This window comes from Xylocopa sonorina, chromosome 10 (genome assembly GCF_050948175.1).
Source record: "Xylocopa sonorina isolate GNS202 chromosome 10, iyXylSono1_principal, whole genome shotgun sequence".
Taxonomy (NCBI): Eukaryota; Metazoa; Arthropoda; class Insecta; order Hymenoptera; family Apidae; genus Xylocopa; species Xylocopa sonorina.
The window spans coordinates 11,824,897-11,847,904 of NC_135202.1; the positions used below are offsets into that span (position 1 = coordinate 11,824,897).

The 23,008-nt window shown below is 37.1% G+C and overlaps 7 protein-coding genes across 27 annotated transcripts in view; 2 read left to right on the top strand and 5 right to left on the bottom strand.

Moving 5' to 3' along the window:
* Positions 1-4,000, top strand: part of Phcl-1 (pH-sensitive chloride channel 1) — a 49,726-nt gene extending 45,726 nt beyond the window's left edge. For 5 of the 20 annotated variants that reach the window (XM_076903024.1, XM_076903026.1, XM_076903027.1 and 2 more), the window contains 2 exons: positions 3,509-3,634; positions 3,788-3,998. In XM_076903024.1, the coding sequence (XP_076759139.1) occupies positions 3,509-3,634; positions 3,788-3,919 (258 nt within the window). In that variant the 3' untranslated portion in view covers positions 3,920-3,998. Of the gene's footprint in view, positions 1-3,508; positions 3,635-3,787 lie in introns of all 20 variants that reach the window. The other 15 variants (XM_076903023.1, XM_076903025.1, XM_076903030.1 and 12 more) reach the window with 8 other exon arrangements.
* A 5,638-nt stretch (positions 4,001-9,638) lies between these two features.
* Strat (RAB interacting factor STRAT) lies at positions 9,639-10,980 on the bottom strand. Its single transcript, XM_076902560.1, has 2 exons — positions 10,841-10,980; positions 9,639-10,599 (listed from the first exon to the last, which is right to left on the bottom strand). Exons 1-2 carry the CDS (start codon positions 10,964-10,966, stop codon positions 10,366-10,368), a joined length of 360 nt encoding a protein of 119 aa, XP_076758675.1. The 5' UTR covers positions 10,967-10,980; the 3' UTR covers positions 9,639-10,365.
* Positions 10,981-11,294: 314 nt separating this feature from the next.
* Positions 11,295-12,114, bottom strand: LOC143428005 (uncharacterized). The gene is made up of 2 exons (XM_076902559.1): positions 11,790-12,114; positions 11,295-11,682 (listed from the first exon to the last, which is right to left on the bottom strand). The coding sequence occupies exons 1-2, from the start codon at positions 12,028-12,030 to the stop codon at positions 11,297-11,299; spliced, it is 627 nt and encodes a 208-aa protein (XP_076758674.1). The 5' UTR covers positions 12,031-12,114; the 3' UTR covers positions 11,295-11,296.
* A 69-nt stretch (positions 12,115-12,183) lies between these two features.
* Orc1 (origin recognition complex subunit 1) lies at positions 12,184-15,215 on the bottom strand. The gene is made up of 5 exons (XM_076902353.1): positions 13,720-15,215; positions 13,389-13,662; positions 13,040-13,305; positions 12,685-12,968; positions 12,184-12,589 (listed from the first exon to the last, which is right to left on the bottom strand). Exons 1-5 carry the CDS (start codon positions 15,213-15,215, stop codon positions 12,423-12,425), a joined length of 2,487 nt encoding a protein of 828 aa, XP_076758468.1. The 3' UTR covers positions 12,184-12,422.
* A 334-nt stretch (positions 15,216-15,549) lies between these two features.
* LOC143427903 (uncharacterized) lies at positions 15,550-16,690 on the top strand. The gene is made up of 2 exons (XM_076902409.1): positions 15,550-15,765; positions 16,119-16,690. Exons 1-2 carry the CDS (start codon positions 15,679-15,681, stop codon positions 16,620-16,622), a joined length of 591 nt encoding a protein of 196 aa, XP_076758524.1. The 5' UTR covers positions 15,550-15,678; the 3' UTR covers positions 16,623-16,690.
* Positions 16,691-16,880: 190 nt separating this feature from the next.
* On the bottom strand, positions 16,881-19,510 carry LOC143428249 (alcohol dehydrogenase [acceptor]). The gene is made up of 11 exons (XM_076902972.1): positions 19,311-19,510; positions 18,969-19,168; positions 18,790-18,898; positions 18,595-18,723; positions 18,425-18,540; positions 18,179-18,346; positions 17,961-18,114; positions 17,730-17,890; positions 17,457-17,634; positions 17,173-17,377; positions 16,881-17,094 (listed from the first exon to the last, which is right to left on the bottom strand). Exons 1-11 carry the CDS (start codon positions 19,462-19,464, stop codon positions 16,881-16,883), a joined length of 1,788 nt encoding a protein of 595 aa, XP_076759087.1. The 5' UTR covers positions 19,465-19,510.
* Positions 19,511-19,688: 178 nt separating this feature from the next.
* On the bottom strand, positions 19,689-22,721 carry Grp (serine/threonine-protein kinase grp). 2 transcript variants are annotated; one of them, XM_076903712.1, is made up of 8 exons: positions 22,422-22,721; positions 22,190-22,342; positions 21,832-22,055; positions 21,436-21,756; positions 20,993-21,196; positions 20,269-20,504; positions 20,044-20,178; positions 19,689-19,960 (listed from the first exon to the last, which is right to left on the bottom strand). In XM_076903712.1, exons 2-8 carry the CDS (start codon positions 22,249-22,251, stop codon positions 19,742-19,744), a joined length of 1,401 nt encoding a protein of 466 aa, XP_076759827.1. In that variant the 5' UTR covers positions 22,252-22,342; positions 22,422-22,721; the 3' UTR covers positions 19,689-19,741. The 2 variants fall into 2 exon arrangements, with proteins under 2 accessions (XP_076759827.1, XP_076759826.1); XM_076903711.1 differs by having other exon boundaries at positions 22,413-22,721.
* Positions 22,722-23,008: the final 287 nt, after the last annotated feature.

Here is a 23,008-nt window from a genome sequence, read left to right on the forward strand (position 1 = left end):
CCGCGAGCTCACCCTCTCTGGCTCGTCCCGGGTACCTTTTGCCGAGCGCCACCACGATTATCCCAAGGGGCGACGATGAATTTGGCGAGCAATCTGTATAACAAAAGGTAGAAACAAAGTGTAGCTTAACACCCGAGTAGTGTCCGTGCTCGCTGGATCCTCGTGCCTGTCCTCTTCGACGTCGTACGAGAGCCAGCCACCCTTTGGATTCGCAACCCTCGCCAAAGCCTGCTTCGATCTCCATCGAAGCCAACCCCTCCTCGTGTTTCGAGACGCGATCCTCTCTAACGACGTTTTCCATCGTTTTCGATCGCGTCGAACGAAATCAGTTGCAAATCCAACGGAGCGTTCTCGTCTCTCGCATGCAAGCCGCATTTTTCAATCGACTACTGGGGACACACACATACGTATTTTATGCATGGGACGCATGGTTGACGCACGAATTGTGTAAAATGGCACGCGCACGATATACGTCCGACGATACATCGCTCGATTACACTTCTCTGTATCTCGTTGCCCGTAATCACGCGAATCGCGTTCGAATCAGCGGTTACTCTCGAGTGGCGAGGTCCTCCCGTTCACCGTCAGTCTCGATGGACGGGACCGACTTACATGTACATAAGTACACGTACAACACAACCTACTCTCGAGGCAATCGAACGCTTCTTCTTCTCTTCTGTGCGTTCCTGTCGGCTCCTTGGCCTGATCGAAGGCCTCGTGGGAATCGATCAGCCTAATCCGACGACCAAACCCCCCGGAATCGTAGCTTCCAACTTGTCGAAAGACGCGAGTCGAGTATTCGCCAGCGCGTTACGACGATACAGTAGACCTCCATGCATTTACCAAGAGTTACTCCCCTTGCGTAAAGCTTTGCTTGAGTAAAGAGTTGATTTGGCAGAAAGTTTCTAGTAGTAGTTAACAGAGTTCACACAGCTCGCTTCTGTATCCTTTGATTTGCGAGCGGTGTTTCTTTTTTTCTTCTTTTTTTTTTTCACTTTACGGCTCGATCGTTTTACGTCGAACGAACCTCCACGACAGGCCGACGACATTTCAGAGAAAAGACCGATCTCCGACGTGGAGAAGCGTATCCCTCGGAAACCAATCGCTCTGCGTTGCGGAATCGTTCATCGACCGATACAAAAACATACTCAACACCTGACGAACGAACCAACGAAACAATCGTAACTTCTCATCCAATACTCGACGAAACAAGAACAACAGAGTACACCTTTTCGATTCTTTTTTTCTTTTTGTTTTTTTTTTTTTTTTTTCTTACTGCGATTCATCGAAATGTCATTTAGCGAGTGATCAGAAACAAACGAGAACCTTACCAGCTTATCCTTTAGTAGTTGTTACCAGTAGGTTCACGATATTTATCCCTTTGGACCCTTTCACGGTAAATGGTATCGACTAGTTTAAATCGTACGCGATTGAAAATACCGAAGAATAACGCGCGACAACGAGTCATTCCATTTGTGTAATTTATTCGACATTTAATTGCCTTTCTTTCCTCTTAACCGTGATCGACATTGAATCGTAATATGCCCCTGTATATATATACATATACTTTTGCTGCTATAATAATCTATACACGAGAAGTATTGTATATATATAATGCCTTGATTGTGACATCAACGATCGCTTTTTGCCATTGAACTTAACCCCATTGAAGCTTGACATGTAGCATAAGCTTGATATGAAGTATCTTTCTTAAAACGCAACTGATCGGTACAGGGATCCGCTCTGACGTTCGCTCAGTTTAATGATCGAGTTCGTCGCTTGATTGCGCGAAAGTCGAAACTGAAAAATGGCAGAATCAGAAAAAGAAATACATTAAACTGCGCGAAAATTGGGAAGGAAAATGTAAGTCGAAGAACGTGACGGTTTCATTAGGCGGAGAACCTGTGTTACGAGAAACGACTCTCGTCGACTCGTTAAAGGGCGGAATCACATGGCGTACGCTTCGATCGAGCGACGGGGTTGATTCGAGGCGATTTAAAGGGAATTAAAACAGAGTAAATTAGCATTCGCGCGATCGAAGAAAAGCCGTGTAATTTCGCCTCTCGAGGTGTACAGTTGTTTAAAACAAGAGAGAGTGTCGTTCGCATCGGAGTCGAGACTTCGTCGCCTCGTTTCCGACGATTCCAAGAGCGATCGAGAGGATCGAGAGGCTCGAGTCCGATGTCGCGACGACGGTGATACGTAGATGTTACACGGCATGTAATTCGTAAGTTATACGCAGAGGCACGAAAGTATTGATCCATACATACATACGTACGAGATGTACCGTTAAGAAAAGAGGCAAAAAAGAAAATAGAGAAAAACGAGAAAAAAAAAAAAGAAAAGAAATAAATAAGAGACAAAAAACAACGATTCGCTTTTCGATCAAAAACGCTAGACGTCCAAAGTCGTACGTCGAGAGCTCGTTTTCGCTCGAAACGGTGACTCTTCGCGATGGAGACGATTTCTCGCGTGCCTCGGTGGTGGTATTCGCTTGCTTTTCTAGTGAAACAGTTTTGCAGAACAAACGAAAAAAAAAAAAAAAAAAATAAAAGTGAAAAGAACGAAAGAAAAAGAGGAAGGTATCAGACTCGACAAGTCTTTTCGTTCGATCGACTTTGATTAGAATCGCAACCGATCTAGGTGTAGCGTACGTATGACACTTCCCTCGCTTACTTCTAACATCGTTCCGCTCTCGTTGTACTACTCACGAGGAAAATAAAGGGAGAACGTACGTGCTTCTATATAATAAGACACGCATTTTCACATTGGATTGTTTTGCGATAAGAGGCCGTTTCGTCGCGGTAGTATCACTGATAATCGACGGGATAACGTCGAACACGACGACGGTGGCCGATGTGTCCGCGCGCGCGCGCGAACTTCCGGATTCTATCTCACGCCTCTACGTGCAAGCTTGTTCGCCTCGATTTAAAAGCCTTTATCACGCTTAAACTTACTTACTTACTTACTTACGCTTGTCATCTCGAACGATCGATTATCATCAGAAGCTGAACAACGCTGGCCGTATTTGCTCGCCTAACGAAATTCCCTCCAACTAGAAGGCGATCGTATGAAATAACAAGCCGTCTAAGCGAAATTTTGCCTCCTTTATTTTACTTTATTTCTCTGTACTCTCTTTTTTCTTTTCTTTTTGTTCTTTTTTTTTTTTTTTTTTTTGTTTCGTCACTAGCTCGTTCGCATTAATCGCTCGACTCCGCGAGATGAACGACAGACTGGTTCCCTTGTCGTCGTTGAACGATTAATCGTAGCCGTAGCTCGACATATCGGTCACCATTGACACGAAACGAAGGAAGAAATTTGACGCATCTTGCGTGGAAAGAGTAACGAAAGAGAAATGAAAAGAAAAAAAAAAAAAAGAAAAATGTGGATGGAAACGAAATGTGGTGAAAAGGGGGAGAGGGGATAGAGAAATTGGTCGAAGGATGGATCGTTGTTTACACGAAAGATCGTAAGAATATAAGTTTCTTCTACGGAGACCCTGTCGCAGGGTAAAAAGAAGCGAGAGGGCGGTCCACCGACCGGAGCTACGACCGGACCGAACGAGATCGTAACCTGCACCAACTGTGGACCCAATCCTTGCACGCACACGGCCACCAACGGATGTACAGCCGAGGTATGTTAATTAGAATCAGCTCAGCTCGAATCAACCCCCCAAAACATCCAGCTTCCCGATCGATACGCCTCGCCTCTCCTCCGGTTGTCCTCCTGTTCTCCATTCGTTGCTCTTGGCTCGAAAACTGCTCAACGACACGGGTACCTGTTTCAGCTGAGAAAAAAGGAGCCGCCGCATCCGATAAGAGTGGCAAAGACGATCGACGTGATAGCAAGAATCACCTTTCCGGTCGCTTATTTCATGTTCCTCACCTTTTTCTTTATCCACTACAAAGGCACCTCGTAGACCGGCACCAGGGGGCGATAACAACGGAACAATTCCACCAGCATCGATCATCGAAGCACGCGTCGCCACGACACACGATAATCGTCGCTCGATTACGTTCAACGAGAGAGCAACGAGGGGGTTCGAGGCTGATCCGAAGGGGAAGGAGGAAAGTGCGTCCGAATCGACAGGGGATACGATCGTCGAAATCTGAACGAAAGTGTTGTTCGATCTCTCAACGCCGAGGGAAGTGTTTCCGGCGATCTTTCCCCCGCTCTCGCCGTGAAATCGAAACGTTATCGGAACGGGCGGCTTCGAGATGGTCGGTGTTTCGTAACCGATTTCGAATCAAAGTTTTACGCGCGTTACATGCGACACATATGTGATATCTCACATTTAAGGGAAGTTATGCTTGATACGAAGAGGAGCCAGCCGACTTAAAGCGGAGACCGCGTTTCAAGTATTTAGATGTATTTTCTTTTGGCTTCGAAAGGAGATCGAGTCGATGGATTCGCCTCTTCCTCATCTTTTCTCACATGTGATAATTCTTAATAGCACTCTTTATCGAGAAAGCTCGGTCCGGTTTTATGATCGAGAAAACGGACGTACGCACGAAGAGAGTCAGAGAGCGAGAGCAAACGAGAGAATGAGTGAGAGAAAGAGAGAGAGAGAGAGAGAGAGAGAGAGAGAGAGAGAATAGTTAAACGAAGACACGGACAAAACAGGCACGTTCGTTTCTCAACGATTTTTTCTTCTACTGTCGGAATCTAGTCACGCCGCAAATTCGAGGATGCTTCTGAGAAATTAAATAGCTAAACGAAATCAAATTTACTTAAGGAAACCGTTAATACTTGTAATCTCACTAACGAAGAAAAAAAAGCAAAAAAAAAACGAAAAGAAAAAAAAATAGGCAAGGTCGATGCCAAGTGTCGTCCATGAAATCGCTAATTCGTGATTCGCCTTTTACTTAAATATCGACCTTTTTTCCACAAGTTTATCGATTACCCGGCGGCAGACGAAAATTACAAAAAAATCGACGTGATCGCAAGTTAGCTCTATATTCGTAGACGTTTAAACAAAAATAAAAAAGACGTTCGCTTTCAAACTAAGGGATGGGGGTTGGGGGGGGGGTTGGGGAAGGCTGCAACAATATACAATCCCGCTGTACAAAAAGGAAAAAATGAAAAAAAAATATACATACGCATACACGTATATACATATATATATAAACATATATAAATTTGGTTAATCAGTCGTCGTCGTTTCATTGAGGCTTTCCGCGGTAAATACGCCCAAATTTGTTTTCGGATTCGTTTTGAATGGAGATCGAGACACGTGAAACGCGATAAAACAGACACAGGGGGAATAATAAACGTGATACGGGTAAAGCTTGCGATTAGATTTAACAAAAGTGCCCATATTCGACGCTCGAGCAACGCTTAGCCAGAGATGCCGGTTTTTCCTCTCGTGTAAGCGGCCCTAGGAATCGGTCTGGATCGGATGCTAGAAGATCGATTCGCTAAAGAATTCAGCCGGACGGGTTAGAGAAAGTCGATTTCCGATATCGACCAAAGAAAGTATAAATGTACGAAGTCCGTTGCGGAATCTCTCTCTTCGTTCGTTTCATTATTTGTTCATCGCGAATAGATCTCGCGAAAAATCGGCGTCTCTGCGACACCTAACGCTTTGTCCACGAGAACAATTTTTCGGAGGAACGTGGAAGCGAACGCAGAAATTAAATTCGAAACGATAAACCTCGACGAAAAGATATCGCGAAATGAAAAAGGAAGAAAAAGAGAAAAAAAAAAGAATGTTTCAGATGCAATTTCAGAGCTAATATATTCGACGTTTCTCCAAGTAGCCCCATGTATCTTTAGATACTATCGACACGCTACCACTATTACTATTATTATTGTTACCTCGATATTATTATTATTATTATTACCATCATCGTGATCATTATCGTTATTATTACTATTACTATTACTATTACTATTGCTATTGTTACCATTAAAAGGGAAAAAAAAACGTAATTGTTATTACCAGTACTACTAAATACCGCTGCTACCGTACTACTATATCGTTATTGCTATTTGTAAACGTTATTCTTACTGCGAAACTTTCGGTGGGATTATGTATATGTATAGGGAGAACGGTGGCTGAAAAAAAATGTCGAGTCGGGACGGCCACTCAATTCCATAGCAATATTAAGCGCAGACCAAAGTATTCCATCGTCGATCGTGCTTTCGCATAATTAAAAACACAGCTCGCGATTGCTCGCGTGTTTCCGGGTAATCGCGAGCCGATCGTTGAAAAACTTTTCTTCGAGCGAGAGATTAGGGGGAGGGAAAGAAATTTCACGATTTCGCCAGGCTCAACGTGTTAAGAAGAGAAACAAGAAACTTACACGGAGAACAGAAATACGTATTACGTCTTACGTGTCTAGAGTAATCAGAATCAAATTCTGCGTACAGTTATATCGCTCGCGGAGGTAACGGCTTCGTGGAACTCACCCCGTTCAGTACCCGCTTAGCGAACAAGTACCTTTATGTGACCAAAATTCAATACACGATGATTCATTTGAACGCGAAAAATACGTTTTTAAATGCGACACGCAACAATGGTTAAAGCAACGCATCGGATTTGATTAGAATCCAAGTTTAAAGGGACTTGCGCGCCCAAAAATTGTTAGAGAGACGCGATTTTCCTGCGAGCCACTGCGATCGATATAACTACACTGTACCGCTATACTTACTACGATTACGATAATTAGAACCGTAGATGATAAAATGGAAAATAAGCTTCTCTTATTATATTATCCGAGAATAACGCGTAATCGACACAACGAATATTGCGTAAAGCCCGTGAGTTTGCCGATCGAAGAAAAACCAAGTGAGCGATTCGATTCATCTAGTGAGAAATTATACTTCACGCGGAACGTTTAATTGTACCAAAGGACACGACTCCGATCCAAGCTCGGTGGATCGTTTTCCGTTTCATCCGTGAACGGGCTCTGGGCGATGTTAATTCGGAGAGATTAAGAAGAGGAGGAGAAGAACGCCGGAAAGATTCGCCGGGGTTGGTGACGGAGTCGATTTTTAAAAAGAACAAAATACGGGATGAACATTGTCTACCTAATTGCTACGTTTTATATGCATCGTCACCTGCCGTGAGTGAACAAGCAGTCGTTTAGATTATAGGATGCGTTGATAAATAAATTAATTAATGTCGTTAACGTTTAATACTCCACGGACCAAAACACGTAAATCCTAAATCTTTAGCGTCGTATTATAATTAGCTGCACTTGTGCGACGCCTCCCACGAGAACGCATAAAATCGATTCACCCTTCGTTTCAACCGCCTGAAATCTGTTCGATAGCTCTCTATCCTTACCGAGCTTGCGTACCTACTACACCCTTGTTTCAAACGATTAAGACACTTGCCCGTTTTACAGGAATATCTTTTTGTTTTTATACCAATCTAGAAATCGTATATCGCCCTCGAGCGGAGTTCATTTCCAAATTAACGTACTCTTAACGGTACCCCACGTTTCGATAATTAAAACGATTGCGCTGCACGTGGCGGCGATTCGGTTCTACGTTGAAAAAGTGCCCTAGTACTTTCGAACGAGGATGTATATTGTACGTGTATGCACGCATACGTGAAAACCATGAAACCAAAGAGAAAGATGATATTCGTCGAGTATATATACATATATATATGTTGCCAATCGAAATTACTATGTTACGTATATCTCTTAGTTTTATTACTGCCGTCAACATTCCTACTGTAAAGATGTACCTACGAAATTAGCGCTCTCTATTCTCTATAATCTAAAATATTATTAAATTAAGCTATAACTATATTCCGCGGGAATATATATACATATATATTTATGTAAATATTCATTTCGCTCTTGTTCAACATCGAACTCAAGATACGATTAGTGACTATCGGTCGATGACGACTGAAAACAGTATTAAAAATCTGTCATCGCAGAAAACTCGCGAAACGAAGGATGAGTCATTGTCGAATAAGGAAAATGTTGCGAATTCATCGTCGCCCTCGTCGCCGTTGAGAAGTTTTTCGATATCAACCCTTAACCGCTATCGAGGGATCAAGTCTCGAGAACAGTGAAATCGGTCAGCGAAAAAAAAAAAAGGATTCTTTCAATTGTCGATAAGAGATACTCTACAATATTAGGATAAAATGTGATCCCACGGTAGCACGTGCGTAACACTGAATAACGATAGCAATTTAAGGGTGAACACCAATAAACGATGCTAGCGAACATTCGACAGTTCGATATCCGATAACGAACGTACGTTGGATCCTTTCCAACCGAAGCTTTGAACAGCTTTGCGTTTCTGCCCGATTTTTAAGATACATCGGTATTATTAAGATCGTCGAAGATCAATCTTGGTCCGCGTTCCCGTAAATGGTGACTAGCCAAACGCGTTTGGTGATTCGCGTGAATCGAAACGCAATCGGTTCTCGAAAAAGGGGGAAAAAGGGAAGAAATTATCCGCCGTAGCGTAGAAATTGTTTCTGCTAATTGTCTACGATACGACGAAGCGGAATGAAACGGAAAAAAATGAAAGATGCACCAGCGAATAAACGGTGGGAAAGAAGCGAAGAAGCAACTTTATTCTTCCTCTTCGTTCGGACGAGAAAGAATAAGTAATGAAATTCGCATTCAACGCGAGACGGTCATAGTCGTTTAGGGTACCGTTCGAGAAGAGGAACCATTTTAGGTGAAAAACGCGAAGGAATACGAATGATATCACGATGATATCGGATGGGAATGAAATGTGAAAGATTTTGAAACTAGCGTAGAATTTTTTAGTCATCGTTGACGCGATACGATTATTATTATCGTTTTATTTAGCGTAATTTTATTTCATTTTAACCCTTTTTTAAGCCTTCAGGTGGAAACCGACGGGGAACTAGTTAACAAGATCAAATAGAAAACGGGATTTTTAAATACATTGGATGTGGTATGGAAAGATCGTTAAAGAATAAAGTATTCAACGGTAATTAGGGAGTATCAACCGTCCATGACGGTGAAATGCCGTAAATTACGAGGATTCTCTTTAAATAATCTTACATCCTTCTCTCTATGTGAACGCCTCTAAAGGATACCGCATTGTATGCTGATGTACGAGCTTCAAACACATTAATTTCTTGAAGCCACTAGCAAACAACTAAGACATCTATGCTTATACGATCCTTTTAAAAGTGTCAACTAAACGCGGTGGAGAAGGCATTGAAAAATGAATACGTCAAATTCTGTAATAAATACCGCGCTAATGGTAGTTAAAACATTCTAGATAATGAACGTTCAGTAAGGTAATTCGTCCATTGTGTCTCATCTGTATTTATCTTCATTTGAAATAATTCTTGTGTACGGCCAGTGCATACCGCTCTAGACCCACAGAGTCCTTTTTCGGTAATACCATAAGAGAATCATCGCCAAAGTAAATATCGAATACGGGCCAAGTTCCAGAGACGATTTCTGTACAAGTCCAATTAACGACCATGTTCACCAAAGTACCTATTACATTTAACATACAACTCCAAGAATATTCCACGGTCCCCTTTACAAAGCGACGTTACGTCGGAATTCTCTGTAGGAATACCGATGGAATAATTAACGCACTGCTTGTACTTAATCCAATTGTCCTCTGTACTTTTGCAATATTTCATGCAAATTCTAAATTCCTAAGAGAAAAACGAAATGTTTAATGAATAATTGTAATTTATTCTTATCGAACAGCTTTTCGAACACGCAACAATCGTATAATTCAATGATAATAATGAAATGATAAAAAATCGAAAAAATAAACTTAATTTACTTCGTCGCAAAAATCTCCAATGTACAATAAGAGAAGAATGAAAGAGTTTGTTTCTAATTTACGTGTTCTTAAATACATCGAAGATGCGAAAATCAATTAAGAAGAACATTTATCTGTGTCTTCGACATTCAACAGCCCTTTAATTCTCCTGTAGCGCACGTTTCTCTCACTACCATCTCCTGATCGCTCATCATTCGCTTTACACGCATTCCTACATTCATTGCATAAAATAATTATTACACCAATATGCACAACGCATAAATATTTTGCCACCAGATGATCGCGATATAAATATGAAAACGTGTTACAATAGAATCACGAGTAGAGGCATATTTAAAAATATATATCGATAAATCGTTTCTAGCCGTAAGCGTAATTTATTAATTATTATATCGCAACGACGATTGATTATCTGATTTATCGGCTGTGCTTGTAACGTACGTGATTAAATATTAAATTATCAACTTAAGTAGCAATGTGCGTTCTTCCTCCAAGCTTTTCGATGTTGCTTGCATTTTATTTTTTTCGCAATGCATTTTTACGTTAAAGTAAAAGAACAAATGAAGCCACACTATTTGTATAAAATTAAAAAATTATTTTATTTACCACAAATTATTCGTGCTTAACTCTACTTAACGCAATGTACGACTTCTTCGTAGATAAATCGTGCCAACCCACTGGGCCCCTTTCACAGTCCGCACATGCTAAATATTTTACGTTGGCTACTGTATGCGAAACACCAATGTTTTCAAATGTGTACATATCCTCCACCAACCAATAGTCTGTTATTAATTCTTGCTGATCGGCTTCACCCTCTCCCTTACGATGTATATACGGTAGATTAAACTAAAATGTTACATTACACATCTTAGCCTAACTACTGAACGTTCTCATTGTATATCATGTTCGTGAAGAAAATTAATGAAAGAAGTCACGTAATAAACAAGCTTTGAGGTTAAGTTATAAGGAGAGCAGAAACGTATCTCTAAATTTCTATACAATTCAAGGAAATTATAACGAATATTAAAATGTTTCGTAATTTGATATTTATATATTTTCTTTTGTGATTAAAGTGGCAAATGTTCACCTCGATATTCACTAGCCGGGCTGCGCCAGCATTGAGCATTTTCGACGGGCAAAATGTACAGTACACTTTGAGCTTATTTTTTTCATCTTGGTCCTTTAACATGCTAATATCCTTGCCCGTTGACATATCCCTCTATCTCGGAAATGTTGTATTTGCAATTGTACCAGTCACACAACTTTTCGCATTAATGATCTCGATGCTTGAAACAAAAAACTAGTGGTTACGCTAGTCTCTCTGTTCATTCAAGGCATGTAAAGTACAATAATGGCGGCGCACGTAGTCACGCAACAGGCCTCTCATTGGTCGATTTTCTCATCGGCCAGGGCCGTGTACGTGCCTTGCGACAAGCACCAGTAGAAACTTATGCTAACTACGTCCATGTACTATCGCGATCAACGATATACTCGATGTCGTTTCGATAATCGAACGTTTGAATTTTGATTATCGAAAGTAACTTTAGAGCATTGACTCGGTCGTGTCTATAGAATTCGGTAATTTTCTATAAACTGTAATACAATCGTTTGTTCGATCCATTTTCCTTTTGTACATTAGCGTCCAGCCGTATCGATGAAACTTTTCATCGAGCGGCATTGGATTAGTCCAACGAAGTTCGTCCACGTTTGGTCCGATAACAAAAATTAGGTTCCCCTTGTAACTTTCGATGTAATCGCAAAAGGCTGGCTCGTTGTTGAAGTAACAAAACAGTAGAGCATATTTATCCGATAGAAAAGAATTAATCGTGCTGTTTTCACGAACGAAAAGAGTATTCTTCAAAAATAAAGGTGGTGAATATTTGCTACACCACCACGAGCGATCCAGTTCTACGCCGATCACATCTAAACCTTGAATAAAACGATTGAACGTTCGAATTTAATTCACTGTGCGTCGATGCGACAGATATGGTAAATGTAAAGTAGGTTAATATTTCATGCGATCATATGTAATTTACCAGAATACTTTTGAAATAACCATTCTAGTACACCACAACCACATCCTATGCTTACAAGTGCGACCAGATTACTTTCGTCGATTATCTCTTTCATCCAATGTAAATCACTGATAGTCGGTAACACCCAAAGTAGTTTGCTTTCGCACAATTTATTTAATGTACAATTTAAACAAAGAATATCCTTCCACTTTTGTTCACCGTAAAGTGACAAAATTTGCTCGTCGATATTTTCCTTAACCATAATTTGAACACGTAACAGCACACCGTCCTTACATCAACTCGGGGAAACATCAATTCAATCGATGCCGTTCGTACTTTCTAGTTATTAATACTGCCACGTGTCTGGCAGTTTCAAGAATTACGTAATTGAAAAGGATTTTGTAGGACTTTAGTCTGTAAATTTTGTCTATAAATAAACGTCGCAAGTTAAATGACGTCAAATTATATACATATACTTCATGTGATGTCACTTGACGTAAAATGCTATTGACTATTTTCATCTGCTAAATATAAAAACGTATTCATCAATAAATAACTTTAGCGTACTAAGGCACTTTTAGGAAGACACGCTCCGTTACTTGTTCGCTCGCTCATTCACGCACATAAATTAAAATATTATAATTTTCATTATTTTCAATTTAAGTCTAGTTCCTGAGTCGCATAGTGAATATCGTCTGTGGAAACATTCAATAAAATTTTCTGGTATATGTCATTTCTTGAATGCTCGCATATTAACAATCTGTTCGCGCCCAATCTACCGCAAACAGCCAGTGTTTCCGTTACAGTAGGTATTTTAATTCCTGTAACAAGAGCGAACGTATGTTAGCGGCAAGAAATGTACCATTGGTTTTTCTTTTTAATATCATATTTGATATTTAACATTAATCGAACGTACCTTCAAAAGAGCACAACGACTCGATATGCTTGTACGCATCTTTAAAATATACTTCTTCGATTGAAGTCCGTGTAACTTCCGCGGATACTGCTTGCAAAAATATTTGCTCCATTTGAGAACAGTGCTTTATAGCCTGAACTTTTGCAGATGCGATCATTTCGGTCACAGCCTCTGTTACATCCTGAAAGGATATCATATCGGCATCTCGTGATTCTGCAATCTCCATAGCGCGGCGACATATGTCCAAAGCCCGTCTAGCATCCCCAGACACGGCAGAAACTTTTCTAAAATGAGACATTCGACCATGATAAGCGATAATAGTTTCAATTTTACCATGATTTAAGTATTGTAGTACCGTGCAACGAGTTGTACAGCTTCGGCTCTGAAACCACTGAAATCCTTGAGTCTGGACATTACTATTTCCTGCAGCTGTTTGTAACTGTAAGGCTGGAAGGTTAATCGCGTTAGACCTAAACGGGACGTAACGCGCCCCATCAAGACTCTCTCTGGTAAATCCATGGTATTGGCTATAGTGATAATAACTAATTGTGCTGTTGATTTTGTTGGCCAATCCAATAAATTGTATACTACATCTTGACGTTTCGTACACAATAAATCAAGCTAAAATAATACAAATAATAATATAGATAAATAGATAATACGGTAATAAATGAACAGTATTTTTCTGAAGATAGAAGTCGTACTTCATCGACAAGGAGCAATGTCATTTTAGAACTGGTGCTGCGAAATCGTTTTTCAAGTATACGATACGATTGCTCCCAAGTAGCTGTTTTACCATCCAGCTGTTTCAATATTTGTACATAAGCTTGTCTCGGTTCAGTTAATTTCATGCCATTAATGGCAACATAATTAAAATCGTCTAACTCGCCCTTAACTATTAATTTCTGTAGACATCTGATGGCTTCATTTACAGTTGCAGTTTTACCTGTACCTGGCACTCCACTTATATATATACATCTGCAAATATTTTTAATTTGTTACTTAAATTCTTTTTTCCCAAAAACTTCTACGTACCCTCCAGTTTTGTCTTCTAATTTTCCCCTCAAAAACGTGAAGATATTATTGAACTCCTCCTCTCTGCAAGGTAAAGATTTTGGTACAGCACTAACATGCAATCTACTTCTAGCTTCCTGTAATGGTGTAGTTGGTTTCATTAGATTATTATTTCTTTTCCTAAATGATGGTGTCAAAGTACTACATTTCATTGAACGAGATTTTGGTGTACTCAAATGAGTCTCTTCTAGATGCGATTCTATACTTTTTTCTATATTATTCTTCTTCTGTGGTGTTAAGATATTTTTCTTATCAGATGAGATTTTAATACGTTTGTACTTGTCAATTGAAGACTGTTCCCCTTCAATACTCTCAATGTTATCATTGGCTCCAAAATTTGCTTGTGGACGTTCAGCAATTATCTTCTTTGGCCTATACGTTCTAAGAGTAGTTTTAACTGCTGATGAAATCTTAATACGTTTATACATGTCCGTTAAGCATTCTTCATCGTTACCATTGTCGTTACTATTTGCAAATTGAATATTTTTTGGTGTACTCTCAGATATCATCCTCTTTTGTTTAGTTAACTTAACAGACGTACTATTTTTAGGCGTTGATATTATTAAATCTTCTTTATTCGTGATCTCTTGCTTTTTTGGAGTACAATCTAACTTATCAGTTGTAATGTTTTCTGCTTTATTAGACTTCTTGGATGAAGTCTTCTTTGCTTTCACTACTTTAGGATTTGTATTACTATCCTTCTCCTCATCTTTTGCAGGAGAAATATGATCCTGTTTATTGTTTTTTACAGTTGAATTTTTAGGCTTTAAATTGACTTTGCTGGCAGGGCTATCCAAGGGTTTGTTTTCTACTTGCTTTGCGAGTTTCTTTTCAGTTTTTATATTAGATATAATAGAACTGATAAGTAACTTATCTTCATTATAATTAATATTCTTCCTAGTTCTTAAAGATGGAGAATTTGAAGGAGATAATGAATCGCAATAATAAGAAGAAAGTCTTAAAGGTGGTCTCCTTGTTCTGCTCCCTCTTGACCCAGGTGTTTCTTCCCTAAAATTCTCATCATTATTTACTTTAGTACCCATAGATTTATTTTTATTATCAGTATAGGAGTCTTCACTCTCCACTTCTGAGTTACTTTTCTTCCTTAATCTTAAGAGTCGATTACGAGGCTTAGGTGCAGGTCTCTCTGGATCAGAATCTGTATCAATAGTATATAAACATTCTTTAGCAGATTTTTTAAGTTTAATTTTAAGAGGAGCTTTTTGTTTCTGCAAAGTATTATGCTTTAATGTTGTACATCTTTCATTAGTAAAGATATTTTCTGTGTCTGAAGACATATCTAGATTATACCTCGTGGCATTTTTTGCTTTCATATTACTCTCTTTTTTGGATTTTGCCGGAGCATTGTTGGGATAAATCTCTTCATTAGAATCCGATTCAGTATTGAGTATAGTTTCTATCTGATCCTTTGTACATTTATTTAGCTTAGAAGCCATTTCAATTCTATTTGATTTATTAAATTTACAATTTTAAATAAATTTTAAACAATGTCGTTTTATTTACCGTTTCAAATATAAAATGTCAGGATAATGTAACGTTTGTTGCACTGTACATTTTTTTATTATATATATATATATATATATATATTTTCGTAAAGTAGATTGCTTGTTATTCTTTAACGTAAACAAAATCTTTCAGCATTTCTTATTGTAACTAAAAAGGAGAAAAGATATAAATGCTATTCTGGGAAACACACTGGTAAACATATACATATGAACCGCCAATTTTCTTCCCTCAGCTGTAATCATAAACAACGTAGTTTTGTTGAATTGACTTTGCATAGCCGATGTGTACAAACTTCAGTGCTCTCTAGTATCAATTATGAGTATCGAAATACATACGTCGATTTTTATAGTTTTGATAAACATTAAAGATATTCGATTTTTGCATTAGTCTAACATGATGGATGAGGAGACGCGTACCCTTTGGTGTGGGAATTTAAGTGAGAAAGTAACAGAGGAAATTCTGTTTGAATTATTCTTGCAGGTTCGTACATTTTTAAGAACTACAATATTAACAATTCCAAGTTACTTCTCTCTCAGTTATATTCAGAATCGCATAATAAGTTTCAAACAGATCGCGATACCTTTTTATATATAATATTGCTTTAAAGTCATTTCGTTACGTGTATATTTTCAAACATAGAGTTTGAGGTTATATGCTAACGATGAGATTCAATCTTTTCCGAGATTTAGTTAGATATATTCTAAATTGAAGAAGAACTCAATGCTATTTTGTTTTAGCGATCTGCTGGCGAATACGTCCGTAACCATGAATTACAGTTGTAACTCAGAAAGGGTTAATTGTTACGTTTCATATGTTTTATTTAATTGTTATAGGGTGGTCCTGTGCAAAGAGTTTGTATTCCTAGAGATCGCGATGGAAAGCAAAAAGCATACGGATTTGTAACATATAAACATATCAATTCTGTATTATATGCTTTAGAACTGTTTGACGGCACATCCTTATTTAATCGTCGCCTTAATATATGCAGAAGGAAAAACGAAAATTTGCCACAAATTAATTACCCTCAGAATCAATCTATTGATTTCAATCAGTTGCTTCAGTTAGGTCAAGAAATGTCGTTCGGAAGTAATATACCTTGTTTGAAAGCTGACTTGTTTGGAATGAATATGCTACCAAGCACAGATTCGCATAGGAGACAGACGAGTAATGATTCTTATACGAGCGATAGGAGATCTCGGCGAGTACATCCCTATTATAGAGAAGAAAGTAAAGCTAGCAATCACTACAAGGATCATAATTCTAGAAGTCATAGTAATCACAAAACAAGTGACTCATCCAGACACGATTACAAACGCAATAAACGTAGTTACCGTTAAAACGTATGTTACCATTAAATTTTATTTTAAAAGGAGATAAAATTTATGTTTAACAAGACGTACTATACATATAAAATATTTATTGGTATAGTTACAGTAAACAAAATTTTTTGTTTATTTTTAGAAACATTTACAAATCTTATAATTTTATGCTTTATTTTATAGTAGAAAAAAGTACTGTTGCACATTGTAACAAGATTTTTTAATTGCTATAAAATAGCTTGTTTGGTCATCAATTTTTTAAAAGTAAATTAAGATTCACATTAAACAAGAATTATATTCATTATTAAATACATCGTAGTAATTACGTGGTTTATAACATCTTTTATGATTTCTATCGTGGTTTATATTCTGTTTGATTATACGTGCGGCACTTTCGGCAATCATCTCAACCGCGGCGTTAATATTACCGCTTGGTAAAGACGGAAATACAGATGCGTCGACTACGTACAAGTTTGTGGTACCGTAGACTCTGCAAAGCATAGTTTATATTACATATAATACTTACAAAAAAAGTAGAATTGTTTCAGGTGTGAAACTGATAGTTTACTTGAACGTTTGATCAACAACATCACCCATTCGACATGTTCCAGCAGGGTGATAAGAAGTTAAAGTTAAATGTTGTATATAACATTCCCAATATTTTGTACTGTCAAATGTTTCATTTTCACAGCCAGGGAAATGTTTTTTATAAATAGATGCGCCGATACTTCTCATAGCATTTGTTTTAATAAGTTTCTTCACAAACTTGATCCCTAGAAATTTGATATTTTGCACAATTTTGCCGTAACTAATGTATTATGCAGTGCATAAAAGTTTGATCGAATGTAATACCATCTACGAGAATTGCAATATCATCTTTATCCGTCAAATATTTCGGATCAATTAAGGGCGAATCGAAAGGGTTGTTACTACGTAATTTAACTTCTCCTTTGCTTTTTGGATGCAATAAAACAGGAGCAATTGTTATCGTATTCTTGCATAAATTAGGAGAAAAATATTCATTATAAACCTATTAAAAGTAATATAGTATTTATACATAAAAACCATTCAATTATATTAGCATATAATGCATGAACTTTGTGTAATTACAAATATCTAATATACTTTTTCAGAAATTCCCATAGATTCTTTTAAAACAACACCATTATCCCTTGATGCTCCAAGCGGCATTACCATTATTTGTAAATCTGGTACATTAGATTTGTTTTTTTGTAAAGAACTATGAAATGTACCTAATACCTCTACTCCTGTAAATGTCCATGGACCTTGGGCATACAAAATATATTATGTAAGTTGTAAAGATTAGGAATGTTTAGCATTTTAAACTAGTTTTACCTTTTCCGAAAAGAAAATAGTTTAACGCCGACATCGGATTTAATGTATTTCCCATACTGAAACCTATACTCGTGTTAAGCGTAATTAAATCAATTCCAGTGAGCACGTGATCCATCAAGTATCGTCCAACTGGTAAATTATTAATTACATTTATCTAAAGAATATTGACATAATTGACATATGCATAAAAATCAATATTTGCAAAGACTAAACTTTACCTTTAAATCTTCCAAGTGTTCTTTTGGTCCAATACCAGATAACATTAATATTTTAGGAGTACCAATTGCACCAGCACTTAGAATAACACCTTCTTTCGCGAATGCCTTAAATGTTTTATTTAATGCAAAGAACTGTACTCCCACTGCTCTATCTGACTCCATTAATATCTTTAGAAGATTAAATACCCATTTAGTTCCAGTTAACTTCAAAAATTGCAATTATTCCACAGCCAACTTTAAAAATACCTTTTCAACATGAGCATGAGTGATAATGGTTAAATTATTTTCTAAACAGTTGTACAATAATTTATCTGTACTCCAGCGTTTACCATTCTTTATGGACAACTGTACTTTCATAAAACCTAAATCAACAGAATGGTAAAATCATGATACTTTCCTATTCCCATTATAATTACCATCTTTTAAATCATCATTAATATCGCCAATATCTTGATTCAATTCTTGTAGTCCTTCCAAAATGACATTGCCAAGACCAGTACCCCATTTTAGATCACTTATGCGGTCACTATGTTTCATAACAGATTCTAAAAATATTTAAAGATCACAATGATAATAATAGATGGAAAATAATAATAAGTTCTTTAACTTACGAACAGAATTTGGAAGCCAATTATAATCCAAAGGATGTCCTCGTACGTAAAGCATGTAATTTAATCTACTGGTTCCACCAAGTATTTTACCCATTGCCCATTTGCTTTGCTATAAACAAACAGTTTAATCTGTGCATTCTATCAAATAATATTTTCACAAGTAATTAAATATATTTTACATTGTTCTTTAAGCCTTTGCATGCATTCTGTTGCGGTACAGTGATATATTGCCAATCGTATGGAGTGTTTTGAATTAAAGGAGCTAAAAGCGGAATGTCTAAAAAAGGTGGTGCAACCCCTCCAGCTTCGAGCAATAATATTTTATGTCCATCTTTAGTTAGTTTCGTGCTCAAAGTCGCACCTGCCGTACCAGCCCCAACTAGAAAGCAAATAGCATTTTTAATGTTCATAGCCATTCTATTTCTAGTCAAAGCCATTTTTTTCATAGACATGTACGATATCAAATATTTTTATTATAAAATATATTACATATAAAGGTACACGATATACACGCAACTTACTGATGATAAAATCGTATAGTTGAAAATCATTAATACTGTTAAAAATCCATTGTTTATAAATATCAAATGTATATACAAAGCTAAGGTAACTAGAGAATCCAAATACCATTAAACTAGTAATTGCAAAAATGGTAAATTGTAGGAACTTGGACATTTTAATAACATTTAAAAGGTTAAGGTTAGAGTATGTTCCGTTTAAATTCCTTTCGATAATGAAGGCATACGGTTTTTGTAACTCGAATGCAAATGTTTAGAAATTGAAAAGCATATTATCACACATCGTTTACTTGTGATTATAGAAAGTTGTGGCAAATTGTATCGAAGCCAGTAGCTTCTTGATAAGGTGTTAAATGTAGGAGAAATAGAGGCAAAGAAAAATTTTGTTAAAAGAATATAAAATGTTTATTCATAAAATTTAATTGTGTACAACATTAAGGCATGCATTCTGTCGCAACAGCGATAGGCCACGTAATAGGGCCCTTCAATATAATATCATCTAATAACGATTTAATTTTTACAAATCTTCGTTTAAATTCTAATCCGCAGCCTTTGGATAATCGGAAATCAACCAATATTTTCCCATCCATCTCAACAATATCTGCTTTAAAAACTAGAGGCATCTTTCTTCTATCCATGGTTGATATAGTAATCTGTAAAAACAGTCGCGTAATTTTTTAATCATTTATAATTTCAATCGGAATCGGTATACGTATCGTATATCTTTTTTACTTACAGTGCCAAAATTATTAATACGGCACGTATAATTCTCATTTTTCAAACAATTCATTAATCTTTTCACGGTTTCCTCCAACTCTGTTTTAACGAAAAATCTTGTCATTCTGCGTACCAATCGTTGGAAAGTATTTTGCTGTAAATAGGAAATTAAATTATGTGCAATGAATATAAAGTAGCGTAGTTATATTTGTGAACTACCGATCATAAGTAAAAGTCGCATTACCTGACTTGCTTGAGTCAATTGTTTAGTCTGCACTTGTGTACATAATAACAGGTCTTCGATATGCGCAGGTTGTGAGAACGAAAATCCGAGACGTTCATCAAAATTAATTTCTACCGCATTAAAACTCTCTACGGCGGGTAATTCGGGTTGTGATAAGCAGAATCTTGTCAAGTTCTCGTCTTCCAACACTTGCCTCGAGTCGGTCTCATCAGGTCGGACATATCCTATATTTCCAGCTATTATAAAAACAAATGTTTCAACTTTGTCAGCTATTGTTTTTACATTCATTTGTGAATCAATCTTCTTGTTAATTAAAAATTTTTAACATTTCACTTAGATGCATACGCCAGTGCTCTTTGCTTTGGTAATCTAGCTTTATGATCCTCAATTAAAATCATAGAGCTGTATTACCAAAGTAAAGGCAAAAGCTTTGATAAGCTTAAAGAATCGTATTATTGTATCCTACTTTTTGTTTATTTAACGTTTAAATAACTGTGATTAAAGTAAAAATTATTCTATACTTACACTGCGATCGGAAAATTTTGTTGTACTCGATATCCACTTAGTTAGGTACCAAGTTGCTTTGAGTAAGTTAACATGTACTCAGAGTCACTCAGTACCTGACCAAGTAAATACTTGCTAAACCCCGTCCATTGGAACTTTGTAAAAAGTTTTGTACGTAAAAGTAGGACGATATATTTTGTAATTATAAATTGATGCTTACCTTCTTGGAATTTTTTGATGAACCATCTGTGTTGCTTAATATCCTTTATGGTAAATCTGGCCGATGGTGAATGCATAAGAATATTTTTTATCAAAGATAAAGAAGCGTTGTCCAATTTTTTCCATGGTGTTAGAGACATGTATTTTCCATCTCTCCATGCCTTATATTCTGGACACTCTGCCAAGGATTGATCCCAAGGCAGCTCTATAGTTCAGATATGGACCAGTTAAAAACTAAGAAATGTAAGTTATGCATTAGATCTAATCCATCAGACTAAAGACCATAGTGGTCTACTACTTTACAAATATTCACAACAATGTTTGAACAGTTAATTTGCGTTATTAAATTATAACTATTTACAATTATATATTAATATACATAACAATTTACCGCAGAAGCAAAAATTTATTTTTCTCACAATTAAAATTTTGTTGTAAGATTACCTCCAGCTAGCAAAGCCACAAGGATTATACCACACGACCATATATCAGCAGGTTCAGCATGATAGGGTCGCAGTAATACTTCTGGAGCAACATAGGGCAACGTTCCGCATCTCTTCTCCAAACATCTCTCCTTGCCATGGAGGCGATACATTGTTGCCAATCCAAAGTCAGAAACTTTCAAGTTATCATGTTCGTCTAATAACAAATTTTCTGGTTTTAAATCCCTATGCGCAACACCTCTACCATGAAGATACTCCACGGCAGAGATTAATTGTTTGAAATACTTTTGCGCTTCCCATATTGGCATACCAACATCTGGTTCTGTCTCGAGTTAACAAAAATTAATATTAATGATATTAATATTTTTAGGATTATTCAAGAGGAACAAAACCTTACCAATTCTATCAAATAGTTCTCCTCCTGATGCATATTCCAGAAATATATATTCCATGTTCGGCTCGCTACGCTTTCCAAAATACTGTATAATGTTAGGGTTGGAGAGTATACGATGAATTGTAGTTTCTTTATGAACAATTTGACGAACATCTGGATGCTTCTCTAAGTCTATCATTTTCATAGCAACAGCCTCGCCTGTAGACTTATTTATAACTAGCTTTACTCTGAAAGAAAAAAAGTCAAGCTCAATCGTGACCAGAATTATTAAGTAAGGATATTTATAGTAAGAGATATTTAAATTTAATATTAATCTCGAACAAATTTCTAGTTACACAATTCGGAAGTATACTAAACGTACTCGCCGTAAGCACCTTCTCCCAGAGTATGCCCAAATATCCAACCATCTACGAATTCCGTCATTCTGCTCCAGCATGCCTCTTTTCAATGGTAGTAAGAATCTTTCTTCCCTAATCTTTCCTCACAGGCCGATCATTTAACGTAATCGTCCACTCTAGAAAAAGAGAAATTATCGGAACAATCTATCGGGAACGGTGATAATTTTGTTTCGGTAAAATGCTTACGTTATATACCATTTTCCATAAAAACGATCGGTCTTGCGAAGCACGTGGTTTTAATCACATCGACGGAACATCGTGCTCTCGAGCGAACCGAAAGCGGTGTACTAAAATTTACATTTAAAAGCGTACGTTCGCACGATTAATCTATCTTTTTCCCTTTACTCAGGCTTTATTAATCTCGTCAACGATCCAATCAACGGAGTATGCGATTATAAACTGAAGCACTTTCTTCTCGAAATCGTGTTAAAATTACTGTTGCGAACAAGTTACAAGATAATATGAGAGGTATTCATCTCTGGAAAACGATGAACCACGCACTCTGGAATTTCTGGGGTATGAAATTACTGCATTTTCATTGGCCGAAAAGATATTTGAAGAGCTTTAAAGTCCCTGCTCCTTAAATATTTAGTTAAACATCGAGACGAAACGTACCGCTCTCGAATATATTAAAAAAATATAATTTTTTCTGATCAAAAATATTGATAATAGCATCAAACTTTTAATTTAATTTACACATTCGTCTTTTGAAAATTTACTATTCATGTTTTCCATTTAGCGCGACTCTATTATATCAATTGCATTTATAATCCAAGTTATAA

Bases quoted from the DNA above. Each gene is read 5' to 3' on its own strand.
- LOC143427903 (XM_076902409.1), top strand. From the start codon at position 15,679: ATGATGGATGAGGAGACGCGTACCCTTTGGTGTGGGAATTTAAGTGAG. The intron at 15,766-16,118 runs GTTCGTACATTT...TAATTGTTATAG, and splicing joins TGTTTGAATTATTCTTGCAG to GGTGGTCCTGTGCAAAGAGT.
- LOC143428249 (XM_076902972.1), bottom strand. From the start codon at position 19,464: ATGTCCAAGTTCCTACAATTTACCATTTTTGCAATTACTAGTTTAATG. The intron at 19,169-19,310 runs GTAAGTTGCGTG...TTTGCTTTCTAG, and splicing joins ACTATACGATTTTATCATCA to TTGGGGCTGGTACGGCAGGT. The intron at 18,724-18,789 runs GTAAGTTAAAGA...AAATATTTTTAG, and splicing joins TTGGCTTCCAAATTCTGTTC to AATCTGTTATGAAACATAGT.
- Orc1 (XM_076902353.1), bottom strand. From the start codon at position 15,215: ATGGCTTCTAAGCTAAATAAATGTACAAAGGATCAGATAGAAACTATA. The intron at 13,663-13,719 runs GTACGTAGAAGT...AAATATTTGCAG, and splicing joins TTAGAAGACAAAACTGGAGG to ATGTATATATATAAGTGGAG. The intron at 12,969-13,039 runs GTACTACAATAC...GTCTCATTTTAG, and splicing joins GCTGTACAACTCGTTGCACG to AAAAGTTTCTGCCGTGTCTG.
- Grp (XM_076903712.1), bottom strand. From the start codon at position 22,251: ATGACGGAATTCGTAGATGGTTGGATATTTGGGCATACTCTGGGAGAA. The intron at 20,505-20,992 runs GTAAGCATCAAT...TTTTTATAATAG, and splicing joins CATCAAAAAATTCCAAGAAG to CTGGAAATATAGGATATGTC. The intron at 19,961-20,043 runs GTAAGTAAAAAA...CTGTTTTTACAG, and splicing joins GTATTAATAATTTTGGCACT to ATTACTATATCAACCATGGA.
- Strat (XM_076902560.1), bottom strand. From the start codon at position 10,966: ATGTCAACGGGCAAGGATATTAGCATGTTAAAGGACCAAGATGAAAAA. The intron at 10,600-10,840 runs GTGAACATTTGC...GTAACATTTTAG, and splicing joins CCCGGCTAGTGAATATCGAG to TTTAATCTACCGTATATACA.
- LOC143428005 (XM_076902559.1), bottom strand. From the start codon at position 12,030: ATGGTTAAGGAAAATATCGACGAGCAAATTTTGTCACTTTACGGTGAA. The intron at 11,683-11,789 runs GTAAATTACATA...GTTTTATTCAAG, and splicing joins GTTATTTCAAAAGTATTCTG to GTTTAGATGTGATCGGCGTA.